General features: G+C 46.2%; 1 protein-coding gene across 1 annotated transcript in view; it reads left to right on the forward strand.

Moving 5' to 3' along the window:
• The window catches only part of LOC113437713 (digestive cysteine proteinase 2-like), a 52,451-nt gene that overhangs the window by 25,124 nt on the left and 14,500 nt on the right, over window positions 1-12,827 (forward strand). Inside the window, exons 4-6 of the mRNA XM_026702841.2 lie at window positions 372-544; window positions 6,442-6,685; window positions 11,947-12,142. Coding sequence (XP_026558626.2) covers window positions 372-544; window positions 6,442-6,685; window positions 11,947-12,142 — 613 coding nt within the window. The remainder of the gene's footprint in view (window positions 1-371; window positions 545-6,441; window positions 6,686-11,946; window positions 12,143-12,827) is intronic.

Here is a 12,827-nt window from a genome sequence, read left to right on the forward strand (position 1 = left end):
CAATCAGGCAGAGATCCCTTTGCTAAAATTTTTGAGGGCCACCCTTGAAAAACAGGCCTTGCTTCTCTGTTGCACTCTCGTTGGCCTTGGGGATTGAGGGTGTAGAGAAATCCAGAATCGGAGGGAAATTGTGATTTAGAACATGCATGGGTCTGCTCCACATTATGTTTTGCCTTTTGAATTGGGATCTCAGCACAACTATGTGGCTTCCTCGGAAGGAGTTTCAGCAGACGACTTCCTGCTACGTGATCCCTTTGCTTGGGCAAGCCAGAGATCCTTAGTGCACGTGCAAAGTGCATGCGTTGTGGCTTAGCCACGTTTCTCTCCTTCTTCATTTTGGTTGACTGTTGCTCACGTTGTCGTTTCTACAGGCCAGGTGGTGACGCTGCAGCTTGGATGTTTAGAGCCCTATGGTGCTTTGTTCAAGATTACACCAGCCACCACGGAAAAAGTGGTCAACATTCAGAAGTGCTTCCTGTTAAATGGCACCAAGGAAAGTCAAGTGAAGCCACAAGGGGTCTTTCCCGACATGAAAGATTTCAAGGTGAGTCAACGATGCTCAGCAGCTGGAGAAGAAAAGGAAGTCCAAGACTTCAAGCAGGACTTGAAAACAAAGTTGACTGGTTGATCTTTGGAAAGAATAAAATAGGAAAACAGAGTTGGAAGAGACCTTGGAGGTCTTCTAGTCCAACCCGCTGCCTAGGCAGGAAACCGTATGCCATTTCAGACAAATGTTATCCAACATCTTCTTAAAAACTTCCAGTGTTGGAGCATTTACAACTTTTGGAGGCAAGTTGTTCCGCTGATTGATTGTTGTAACTGTCAGGAAATTTGTCCTTAGTTCCAGGTTGCTTCTCTCCTTGATTAGTTTCCACCCTTTGCTTCTTGTCCTGCCCTCAGGTGCTTTGGAGAATAGCTTGACTCCTTCTTCTTTGGGGCAGCCCCAGAGATATTGGAGCACTGCTATCATGTCTCCCCTAGTCCTTCTTTTCATCAAACTAGAACATTACCCAGTTCCTGCAACCGTTCTTCATATGTTTTAGCCTCCAGTCCCGTAATCATCTTCGTTGCTCTTCTCTGCACTCTTTCTAGAGTCTCAACAGCTGCTATCTCTTGGTTTGTGAAGTAGGCCACAGTATAGGTAGCCTTCAACTTACAACAGTTCATTTAGTGACCATTCAAGCAGAGGTGGTATTCAGCAGCTTTTGACTGGTTCCAGAGAACCTGTAGTGGAAATTTTGAGTAGTTCGAAGACCTGGCAAATGCCACCTCTGACTGGCCCCGCCAACCCCATCTCTTCTCTGCCTCCCATTGAGTCCCAGCTGATTGGGATTTTGTTGCCCTGCACAGGAGAATGGAGCTGAAAAGCAGGTTAGTGGGGTGGGGAGGGAATGGGAACTTGCAGTAACCTTCCCCTGCCATGCCCACCAAGCCACACCCACAGAACCGGTAGTTAAATATTTTGAATCCCACCACTGCCAAGGTTACAATGGCATTTTATTCAGTGGTGTTGTAACTCTGAATGGTCACTAAACAAGGTACGTGAAGGACTACCTACTTACGTCCACTTTTCACACTTATGACCATTGCAGCATTCCCATGGTCACGTGATTTACAATTGGATGTTTGGCAGCTGGTTCATATTTATGACGGTTGCAGTGTCCCCAGGCCATGTAAGCGTGAAAATCTTTGGCAACCTTCTGACAAGCAAAGTCGAGGGGAAGGCAGGTTCATTTACTAATTCAACAACTGCAGTGATCCACTTAACAAATGTGGCAAGAAGAGTTGTAAAATGGGACAAAGCTTCCTTTAAAAACTTCCTTAGCAACATAAATTCTTAGCTCAATTGTGATTATAAGTCAAGGACTACCTGCATCTGGGTTATCACATCATACTAAGCCATAACTTGTGGTTATTTTAATCACTGAGTCATGTCCGACTCTTGGCGACTTTACAGACAAATGGTCTCCATGTTCTCCAACTTTCCTATGCTGTGAGAGCCCAACCATTCAGTGGTGGGATTCAAGTTTTTTTACTACCAGTTCTGTGCACATGGCTTGGTGCGCGTGGCATGGATTGGTAGGTGGGGCTTGTGGGCGTGGCAGGGGAAGGTTACTGCAAAATCCCCATTCCCTCCCCACCCCACTAACCTGCTTTCCAGTTCCGTTCTCCTGTGCAGGGCAGCAAAAGTCAGAGGTGGGATTTGCCGGTTCTCCAAACTACTCAAAATTTCTAGTACCGGTTCTCCAGAACTGGTCAGAACCTGCTGGATACCACCTCTGGAACCAGCCCACCATGTCTCTGCCAGTGAACAGGGAGCTCAGGAGGGCCGGGTGTAGCCCTCCTGAGCTCTGTTTTCACGAACAGAGGGTTGTGGAAGGCTGTTGCCTCTGAAAACAGATATCGGGAGCCCATTTTCACTGGCAGAGTGCTCAGGCCACCACACGTACTCCCAACACGAGTGACGTCAAGGTGGCCATGTCTACTCTGGCCACGCACACACACACACACACACAAGGTGAAACACAACTCTGATGCGACCCTCATTAAAATCAAGTTTGACACCCCTGATTTAGGCAATAAACAACCCATGCCAGCCATTTAAGTAGGATGTGTATTTTTTTTTCCTAACGTTGGAGGTCTTCTCCATGCAAAGCAGATCTTCAGTCTTTCTCCAGCTCACCTGCTTTTGGAGATCAGTCCATCTTCGATGGCTCTGAGAATGACTTCACTTTCAGCGCAGCCCGGTTCTTTCAACAGATCATGGGAAACACTAATATCCCTGCCCTCCTCTCTTTCGATAGGCCTGAGAAAGCTGTCCAGCCCATGGACAGATCACATACAGCCAGCTCCGCCTGCCCTTTGCCTTAGTGAGTCAGCCACTTCCTTCTATGGCAAAGCCACTCTTCTCCTGTGCCAAGTTCCTAATAAAATTGCAAGGCAGGTTCCAGCCAGATGCTGTTGTCTTGACAGTAATGAAATCTCTTTTCTGCAGTGGCTGCTCGAAGTGGCATTTGTCACACACATCGGATGGCAAGCTGTTATTTGACCTATGCCAAAACGCTGTCTAAGAGAGCATGAGGCTGCAGATGTGGACGAGAAACTTGGCAGTGTTGTTTTGCTAGTTTGCTAATGAAGGACTCAAACGCCTCCTTGCCTTCAGAGACCCCCTCACCCATTTGAATCATGGCAGCCTATCTTTCTGATAAAGATAAAGGCAAAAGTTTCCCCTGTCCAGTCGTGTCTGATTCTAGGAGGCGGTGCTCCAGAGGTGGTATTCAGCCAGTTCTGACCAGTTCTGGAGAACCAGTAGCGGACATTTTGAGTAGTTCAGAGAACCGGCCAATACCACCTCTGACTGGCCCCGCCAACCCCATCTATTCTCTGCCTCCGGAGTCCCAACTGATCGGCTGGGTCTTCTTTGGTTGCCTTGCACAGGAGAACGGAGCTGGAAAGCGGTTTAGTGGGGTGGGGAGGGAATGGGCATTTTTCAGTAACCTTCCCCCAGGAGTGGAGAGGGAATGGAGATTTTGCAGTATCCTTTCCCTGCCACGCCCACCAAGACATGGCCACCAAGTCACGTGATGCCCATCAAGCCACGCCCACAGAACCGGTAGTAAAAAAAACTTTGAACACCACCACTGGTGCTCATCTCTGTTCCTTAACTGAGAGAATGAATGTTGTCTGAAGATGCTTCCGTGGTCATGTGGTCAGCATGATTATATACATGAAGGTGCATGGAATATGGTTACCTTCCCACCAAAGTAGGACTTTAGAACATAGAATCATTGGGTTGGAACGGACTTCACAGGTCTTCTTGTGCAACCCCGTGCTCCAGCAGGAAACCCTATACTATTTCAGCCTAATGGTTGTCCAATCTCTTCTTTAAAACCTCCAGTGATGGAGTACCCACAACTTACACAGGCAAGCCATCCCATGGATTAATTGTTCTCTCCGTCGGCAACTTGTTCCCTTGTTCTACTATTACAATTACCATTCTATCATTATTCTGCTGTTCTAGTTCTGTTTATTACTATAAGCCTCATTTACAAAGCCACAGGGGCCAAAACAAGGCATCAGCCAACCTTGTCTCACACCCAAGAAAAATCAGTCCTTTGATAGAAGCAGTTCCCCGTCTACAGGAACCTACCTATTTATCTACTCACATTTGCATGCTTTTGAACTGCTAGGTTGGTAGGAGCTGGGGCAAGTAATGGGAGCTCACCCCATCAAGCAGGGTCCAGTTATCAAACCCAAGTTCAGCGTCCTTAACCACAGATAGAGCTGCCTTAGAAGTTGGATTCCTTGGCTACTTGGGATGTTGGCTATTTGGCTGGAAGCTTGACTGTCACCGGTAGTAAACCCAAGAACCCATCAGAGATGGAGCGACTCTTTGACATGTCCAAGGTGTGTTGTGGGTTCCTTGTGACCTGCTCTCACTTGGTTTCCCTTTAGAGGAGAAAGCATTCAGGATAATGTTGATAACCTGCATTCCACTTACAAATGAAGTTGGGGTGAAGGAACAGTTAATTCAGTATGAGAGCTCCTGTTTCCTTTGTTGAGGTGCCAAACTCAACACCTGGTATCACTAGCGGTCATTACTTCTGTGTGGATTAAATCAGCCATAAGAAGTTCTTCTTCCAGAAAATTGAAATGCCAATTGAAAAAGACAACTAGGGGTGTGTGACTCCTGTTGGCTGAAAGACCACCCAGGTTTCTCTATATAGGATGCCAAGGCAACACCCCAAAGGAAGATGAAAACCGAGGAGAAGACAGAGGATTTAAAATATAAATTAAGTTCCCCAAACCTCTGCAAAGATGATTCCCATTGTTTCTTAAAACCATTCTCTAAACTCTTAACAAAGCAGAAGAGTGAAACATTGAGCTCTGGATATATTACCCTAAGCGGTCATGTGGCTTTAGTTTACCACGATGTTTTAGCCTAGCTATATTGTGATTGGCAAGCCATGAATTCTTGTGCAGTAACTTGAGTGACCTTAGTCAATTGTGGAGGGTTTTTCTCCCAGTATATTAGAATTAGAATAGAATAGAGCTGAAAGGGACCTTGGAGGTCTTCTAGTCCAACCCCCTGCTCAAGCAGGAGACCCAATACCACCTCAGACAAGTGACTGTCCAGTCTCTTCTTAAAAACCGCCAGTGATGGAGTGCCCACGATTTCTTAAGGCAAGCTGTTCCACTGGTTAATTGTCCTAACTGTTAGGGAGTTTCTCCTTAATCCCAGGTTGCTTCTCTCTTTAATTAGTTTCCAATCATTGTTTCTTGTCTTGCCCTCCGGCGCTTTGGAGAACAATTTGGCCCTCTCTTTTTTGTGGCAGCCCCTCAAGTACTGGAATACTGCTATCATGTCACCCCTAATTCTTCTTTTCTTTAGACTAGCCAGACCCAAATCCTGCAGCCATATAGAGTACAATATACAATATACATGTACATGTACATATACATAGACACACACACACACACACACACACACACACACACACACAGAGAGAGAGAGAGAGAGAGAGAGAGAGAGAGAGAGAGATACAATGACAAGAACCAGGGTTGGTGCAGTATGCAACCCTGTCATGCCCCTGATGGAGACTGACTCCGAGGGAGAGGAGGAACAGCCAACAGGGAGTGGAAGTGTGGCTCTGGAGGTTGTGGAGGAGGCTGGGGAAGGGCAGAGGCCAGCTGGGCAGTCCGAGAAAGCTCCAGGCCCATCCCTTCTCCATCCTAGGGCACACAGGGAGGTGAGGATAAGGGAGAGACGTGGTCTACTGGGGAGGAGAAGGCCAAGTTGATCTTCTTCATGGGCTGCAGCTGAGACAACTGGATAAGAGGACATACATGCATACGGGCGAGTGCTGGAAACAAAGCGTGGAAATATCTCTAGTTTATGGTTCCTCTCTGAGTTTGGCGTCCTTCCCAGTGTGTGTTCTGATATCTGTGGATGTCTTCCAGCCCTTATCTTGCCTGGTTTGTGTTGTGTTTTTTTTTTACTCTTTATGATTTAAACGGCATTTCCTCCTTCTTGTAACTGCTTGTGTGGGAGTGTTTTGTCTCCAGTCAAGGATATTTGGAGCTTGGAAGCAAAGTGAAGGAATAAAAGGGGCTTCACCTGTTTTTTGTGACTGTTTATTTTGTATCCCACCCTGGGTCATCACAAATCCCAATCAAAAAGCTTGACTGGAACAATGCAGTTTGAGGGGGTCCTCGGTGCTCTTTGAACTTGGTTGTTTTTTTGCAGAAGTTTCATTATCCAAACTAGGTAACATCATTACTGCTAGTTTGGGCAATGAAACATCTGCAAGAAAACAACCAAGTTCAAAGTGCACCGAGGACCCCTCATTTCAACCCTGAGCTACAAAGGTTCTCCTTTTATTGGTACAAGGCAGTTTCCCCTGTGCCCCTTTCAAAGGCTCCTCTCTGTTGTTTCTCCAGTTTGTAAGAGAAGAATACTTCAAAGGCATATACACCGCCGTATGGCAGAGGATAACCAACTGGGGCAAGAAGAAGAATGTCTATACGATGTGGGTGACAAATGCCAGCTGTGGAGTCACCCCGGTGCATTACCAGATGAAAGGTTACAACAACTTACTGGGATCCCACTACGACAAGTATGAAATCAATTACAGCGATTTCTCCAACAGTTTCCCAGCTTCCATCTTTGTCCTGAAATCAAATGGTGAGTCAGAAGGATTCCTCTCCTGCCTGTGTTCCAAAATATTTGGGGAGGCGGTCCTGGAGCTTTGGGTCATTGTGTGCAGGGTGACTACTGTGGTTGCAAACTTCACAGCTCTGCCAGGATCAGAACAGTGGTGGGATTCAACTTTTTTTAACCACCGGTTTGGTGGGCATGGCTTGGTGGGCGCACTTTGCATGCACAGAGGGTTTCATACTGACCTTCTCCTGCAATCCTGCGTTCTCCCGGTGTATTCAACAGCTGATTGCCGTGCAAAGCAGCTGAGCTTCAAAACCAGGAAATAATGGTCAGTATAGAGCCTGGGCAGGCAGGAGGGCCCAGCAGCTGATCGTCAGAGCAAACCAGTTTGCCCACGGATGATCCTCAGAACTACCAGTTCGGCCGAACCGGGCTGAACCGGTAGAATACCACCCCTGGATCAGAATCGTGTATCATCACGCCCAAGCAGACCCTGTTCTGAGAGAGAAAAACTGAAGCTAAAGGATAAACTCTCAAGTTACTGGTAAATCTCCGTGTTGCGTTGGATGGCAACCAGGTGGTTCTAGTATGCAGAATGAACTGAAAGATTGAGAACAAAAGGGTAGAGCAGGGGTGTCGAACTCAAGGCCTGGGGGCCGGATCCAGCCCGTGGGGTGCATAGATCTGCCCTGAAAACAGCGAAGGACTGGCCCGCAGTGTTTCTGCCAGTGAAAATGGAGCTGGGGAGGGCTGCCTATGAAAACAGTCTCCCGAGCTCCGTTTTCGCTGGCAGAAGATTTGCAGGAAACCGTCACAGCCGAAAACAGAGCTGGAGAGCCCATTTTCACTGGCAGAACACTTGGGCCCACACAGGCATCCCCAACATGAGTGACATTGAGTTGGCTACACCCGCCCTGGCCATGCGTCCCCCTCTCCCCCCACCCGAGGTCAAACACAACCCTGATGCAGCCCTCAGTGAAATCTAGTTTGACACCCCTGGTGTAGAGGGAATGGCATTGATGAATAGAAGGAAGAGCAGCTACCAAGGCAATTGTCCCCAAAAGGGATCCATCTTCAAAGGTGTAACATGCATAGTTCATAGGAAGATGAAAGATGGAACACATTCAGATGTGCAAAGGTCCATTACTAGAACCTTATAATAAAAAGTAACACTAACCTTCATGGCATTGGTTTCCTTGTTTGGTTTACCTTGAACAACTGACAGAAGGAGGGGTTTCGTTCACACATGATGCAAAGCTATAATATGTTATGTGTGCTTTTATGTCAGGTTTGAGACAAGCTCTTGTGGTTTCTGTTGTCTGGTTTTACGCCCACTAATGGCTTAGTCAACTATGTTTGAAGTCTTCAAGCAGAAGCTTGATAGTTATCTGCACAAAATCCTATAATGGATCCTGCATTGCACAGGGCAGGGATTAGACTAGATTATCTCTGAGCCCGTTCCAATTCTGATTCTATAATTCCATCTGTAGTCTAACCTGGCATAAAGTAGCCTGGCTTGTTATTATTTTTTTTAATGCCTCTGCCAGAATATATGATCCATGTGAGATATTAAATTCAGGTAGGCCTCGACTTACGACCATAATTGAGCCCAAGATTTCTGATGCTAAGCGAGACAGTTGTTAAGTGAATTTTGTCCCATTTTACGACCTTTCTCGCCACAGCTAAGTGAATCACTGCAATTGTTAATTTAGTCACATGGTTGTTAAGCGAATCTGGCTTCCCCATTGACTTTGGTTGTTCAAAAGTGATCACATGACCCTCTGAATTTTGATCACGTGACTATGGAGATACTGCAATGGTCATAAGTGTGAAAAAGGGTTATAGGTCACTCTTTTCAGTTGTAATTTTGAACAGTCACTAAATGAACTGTTGTGAGTGCCCAGTATAATTAGCAAGAGCACCTCTGCAGGAATTGCTCAGTTTTTGGAAATGCTTTTCATTCCAAAGGTGGTTGTTGTTGTTAGTTGTAAAGTTGTATCTGACCCGGAGGTGGGATTCAAATTTTTTTACTACTGGTTCTGTGGGTGTGGCTTGGCGGGTGTGGGATGGCATGGCTTGGTGGGTGTGGCATGGCTTGATGGGCGTGGCATGGCTTGGTGGGCGTAGCATGGCTTGATGGGCGTAGCATGGCTTGGTGAGCGTGGCATGGCTTGGTGGGTGTAACTTAGTGGGAGTGGCAGGGAAAGGTTACTGCAAAATACCCATTCCCTCTCCACCCCACTAACCTGCTTTCCAGCTCCGTTCTCCTGTGCAGGACAACAAAAGGAGATCCAGCCAATCAGCTGGGACTTGGGAGGCAGAGAATAGATGGGGGTGGGGCCAGTCAGAGGTGGTATTCCAAACAATTCAAAATTTCCTCTACTGGTTCTCCAGAAGTAGTCAGAACCTGCTGAATACCATCTCTGGTCTGACCCATTGCGACCCCCATGGACAATGTTCCTCCAGTCCTTCCTGTCCTCTACCATCCCCTGGAGTCCATTTAGGCTCACGCCGACTGCTTCTATGACTCCATCCAGCCACCTCATTCTCTGCCGTCCCCTTCTTTTTCTTTTGCCCTCAATCGTTCCCAGCATTAGGCTCTTCTCCAGGGAGTCCTTTCTTCTCATTAGGTGGCCAAAGTTTTTGAGGGTTTCATCTTCAGGATCTGGCCTTCTAAAGACTAGGACTGACCCGTTGGATCGCCTTGCAGTCCAAGGGATTCGCAGGAGTCTTGTCCAGCACCAGAGTTCAAAGGCCTCAATTCCAAGGGTAGAAAATCACCATAGACAGAGGTCTCCAAACTTGGCAACTTTAAGACTTGTGGACTTCAACTCCCAGGATTCTATGCTGGCTAGAGAATCCTGGGAGTTGAAGTCCACAAGTCTTAAAGTTGCCAAGTTTGGGGACCCCTGCTGTAGAGGGTCTATATAGCCTTGACTCTTGCAAAAGTATACAATGGCTTGAGGTGAGGTAAAATGCTAAGTGCAGAGGCACTTTTAATCCAACCTGTTGCCTCAACCAACCTGAGATGATGATGATATTTCTACATGGCCTAATCAGCAGTGTCTCTCAACCTTGGGAACTCTAAGAAGTGTGGACTTCAACAGTGTATCCTATTTGAAGAATTCTGGGAGTTAAAGTCCACATACCTTCAAGCAGCCAAGGTTGAGGAACCCTGACCTATAACAAACTCCTTTTGAGTCTTTTTTCTCTTCAAAAACATAAGCAGCAGACATATTTTTTCCAGCTTTGTGGGCTTACTTATTCGATCAATTTCTGGGGCGGTTAGGATGCCATACCTCCAATAGCTCAAACTTCTCTTTCATCTGTTTGTTTGTTTCTTTATTTATCCCTGACATTTCTGTGCCACTCCATTTCAAAACAGCTGTGAACAACCCTAGAGCAAAAATAAGGATTAAGAACAACAGAACAAAGGGAAAACAATGGAAATCATATTGACGGAACCCAACAGGCGCAATCTCGAATTTAATATCTCCCCCAAATATTCTGACCCGCTTCTCTGTGAAAATGGTTTCGTCGGAGAAATGGTGATTCCTATACATGGGGTCAGGCTATTTTATAGGGTGTCAACTCATAAAATATTTCTATGGTCTTTTTAGAGTTGCCAACAGAAAGGGAAGGGGGAGGAGTGGGCAGCTTGCATTCCGTAAATGTTTTCAGAGATAGTTTCTAGGTGACCAAAGTTTCTGCCGAGCGAAATTCTAACTGGAGAGTATGATTGATGACTCTTGGCTGTGGATGTGTCCCATTGGAGAATATAAATTATGATACACCCAGGGGGTGGGGTGGGGGAAACCAGGGTCAAGGGTGACAATGTCTCAGAGTCAGCTACACCCAGGCAGTGCTTACATATTTACTCCTAATAAATCTTCTTTAAGCTTTGGAAGTTCGGCTCGAGACTCGTGATTTAAATGGGGGTAACTGCTGGAGCCCTGACATAGGGGGGATACCATCATTCAGAATGTCTAGCTATGGGGGTCTCTAAAGATGGGGGGCTTCTTAGAATCTGTCTCTTGACCAGCTGACATTCCTCCTGAATGGCCTTTTTTATTTTATATAATTGAATGGTTGGAATGTGTTGTATGTCCTTGACAATGGGGAGAGCCAGACTGGCTTCATGAGGGCAGAATTCACTTAATGACTGCCATGATTTGCTTAACAACCACAGCAAAAAAGGTCATAAAATCAGGCATGACTCAACAACTGCCTTGTTTAGCAACAGAAATTCTGATCTCAGTTGAGATTGTAAGTCGAAGGCTGCCTATATGCCGTAAAAAAGGAACATCATAGCAAGGACAGCAAGCAGCTGACAGTTTTCTGAACATGGATTACCCAATTTTCTTATTTCTTTCTGTGCCCCTCTAATCTTGCAAACCTCAACAATTATATTGGTATCCAATTGCCATTTTTCACTCCCGTTCCTAGCAGCACAAGCCAAAACTGAAACACCCAAATGACAAAGCAGATTGGAGAATGCCCTGAAAATGACCTTTTATTTTTCTTGCAGGGAAAGGGGCTCCAAAATCTCATCTGAAAATGTTGCATTGGTGGGAGCTAAAGCTCTCATAGATGTGGTTACGGATGGTGTAGATGACACCATCTGCCTTAATCCAGCTTCTTCTTCTTCTTCTTCTTCTTCTTCTTCTTCTTCTTCTTCTTCTTCTTCTTCTTCTTCTTCTTCTTCTTCTTCTTCTTCTTCTTCTTCTTCTTCTTCTTCTTCTTCTTCTTCTTCTTCTTCTTCTTCTTCTTCTTCTTCTTCTTCTTCTTCTTCTCCTCCTCCTCCTCCTCCTCCTCCTCCTCCTCCTCCTCCTCCTCCTCCCATTCCCAGCCTATCAGGCTGTGGCCCATAAGGGCCAAGGGAGCTTGCAGGGTTATTATGCGATGTTAATTTGGACAGATGTTATGGCTTGTGTTACAGAGCTTCCGACACAATCTCCACCCTCTCCATAGGCCGCTTGCTTAAGGCACTTGGAAATGTATATGATCTTTTAATAACTTTCTGGCCTGGGGATATTTGCCCTTCCCTTCTCTGTGTTCCTATTGTGATTGGATGTTTGGCAACTTGGATCATGTAAGCTAGGAATCATTTATTTCTGTGAAAGAGAGCAATGTGGCTTAAAGCTGCATGTTCTCCTCGTTATTTAATTTTATCCCACTTTTTTTTTTTTTTTACACAAAATTCAACCTACCTGTAGTAGAGCTAGTCCCTAGTATTCTCCATGGGATATTGTGACACCCCCCTCTGCATTGTGCTTCCTCCCTAGAAACAAAACTGTGTGATGAGCTGCCAGGAGATTCCACAGAGCACCACATCATGGCCAACCCCATGGCTGACTTCGTGGGTGGACAGGAGGATCGTGCTCACAGTCTCTTCCACCATTACAGAAAACGCTTTGGAAAGAGCTATGACACTGAGCAGGAGATGGAACATCGGAAGCACACCTTCACCCACAACATGAGGTGCAAAACCTCAAGGGAAGAAAGAGGCAGAGGGCGGGAGGGAGGCTGGTAGAAGGACAGGAGAGTAATAGCACTTAGACTTATATACCGCTTTACAGGGCTTTCCAGCCCTCTCTAAGCGGTTTACAGAGTCAGCCTATGGCCCCCAATAATTTGGGTCCTCATTTTATCCACCTCGGAAGGATGGAAGGCTGAGTCGACTTTGAGCCTGGTGGGATTCGAACTGCCAAATTGCAAGCAGATGGCAGTAGTAGCCTGCAGTACTGCACTCTAACCACTGCACCAGGGGAGAAAAGAACTAGTTCTTGAATGAAAAGAAGGACTGGGGATAACATGATAGCAACGTTCCAATATTTGAAGGGCTGCCACAAAGGAGAGGAGTGGGCCAACCTATTCCCTAAAGCACCAGAAGCCAGGAGAAAAAGCAATGGGTGGAAATTAATCAAGGAGAGAACCAATCTTGAACTGAGGAAGTATTTCCTGAGAGTTCAAACAATTCATCAGTGGAACGACTTGCCTTCAGAAGTTGTGGGTGCTCCAACACTGGAGGTTTTTAAGAAGAGATTCGACAACCATTTGTCTGAGGTGGTATTGGGTCTCCTGCTTGAGCAGGGGGTTGGACTAGAAGACCTCCAAAGTCCCTTCCAACTCTATTCTATTCTAATTCTAATATACTGGGGGGGAA

The sequence above is a fragment of the Pseudonaja textilis genome, chromosome 10 (genome assembly GCF_049901715.1).
Source record: "Pseudonaja textilis isolate UNSWEBS1 chromosome 10, rPseTex1.2, whole genome shotgun sequence".
Lineage (NCBI taxonomy): Eukaryota > Metazoa > Chordata > Lepidosauria > Squamata > Elapidae > Pseudonaja > Pseudonaja textilis.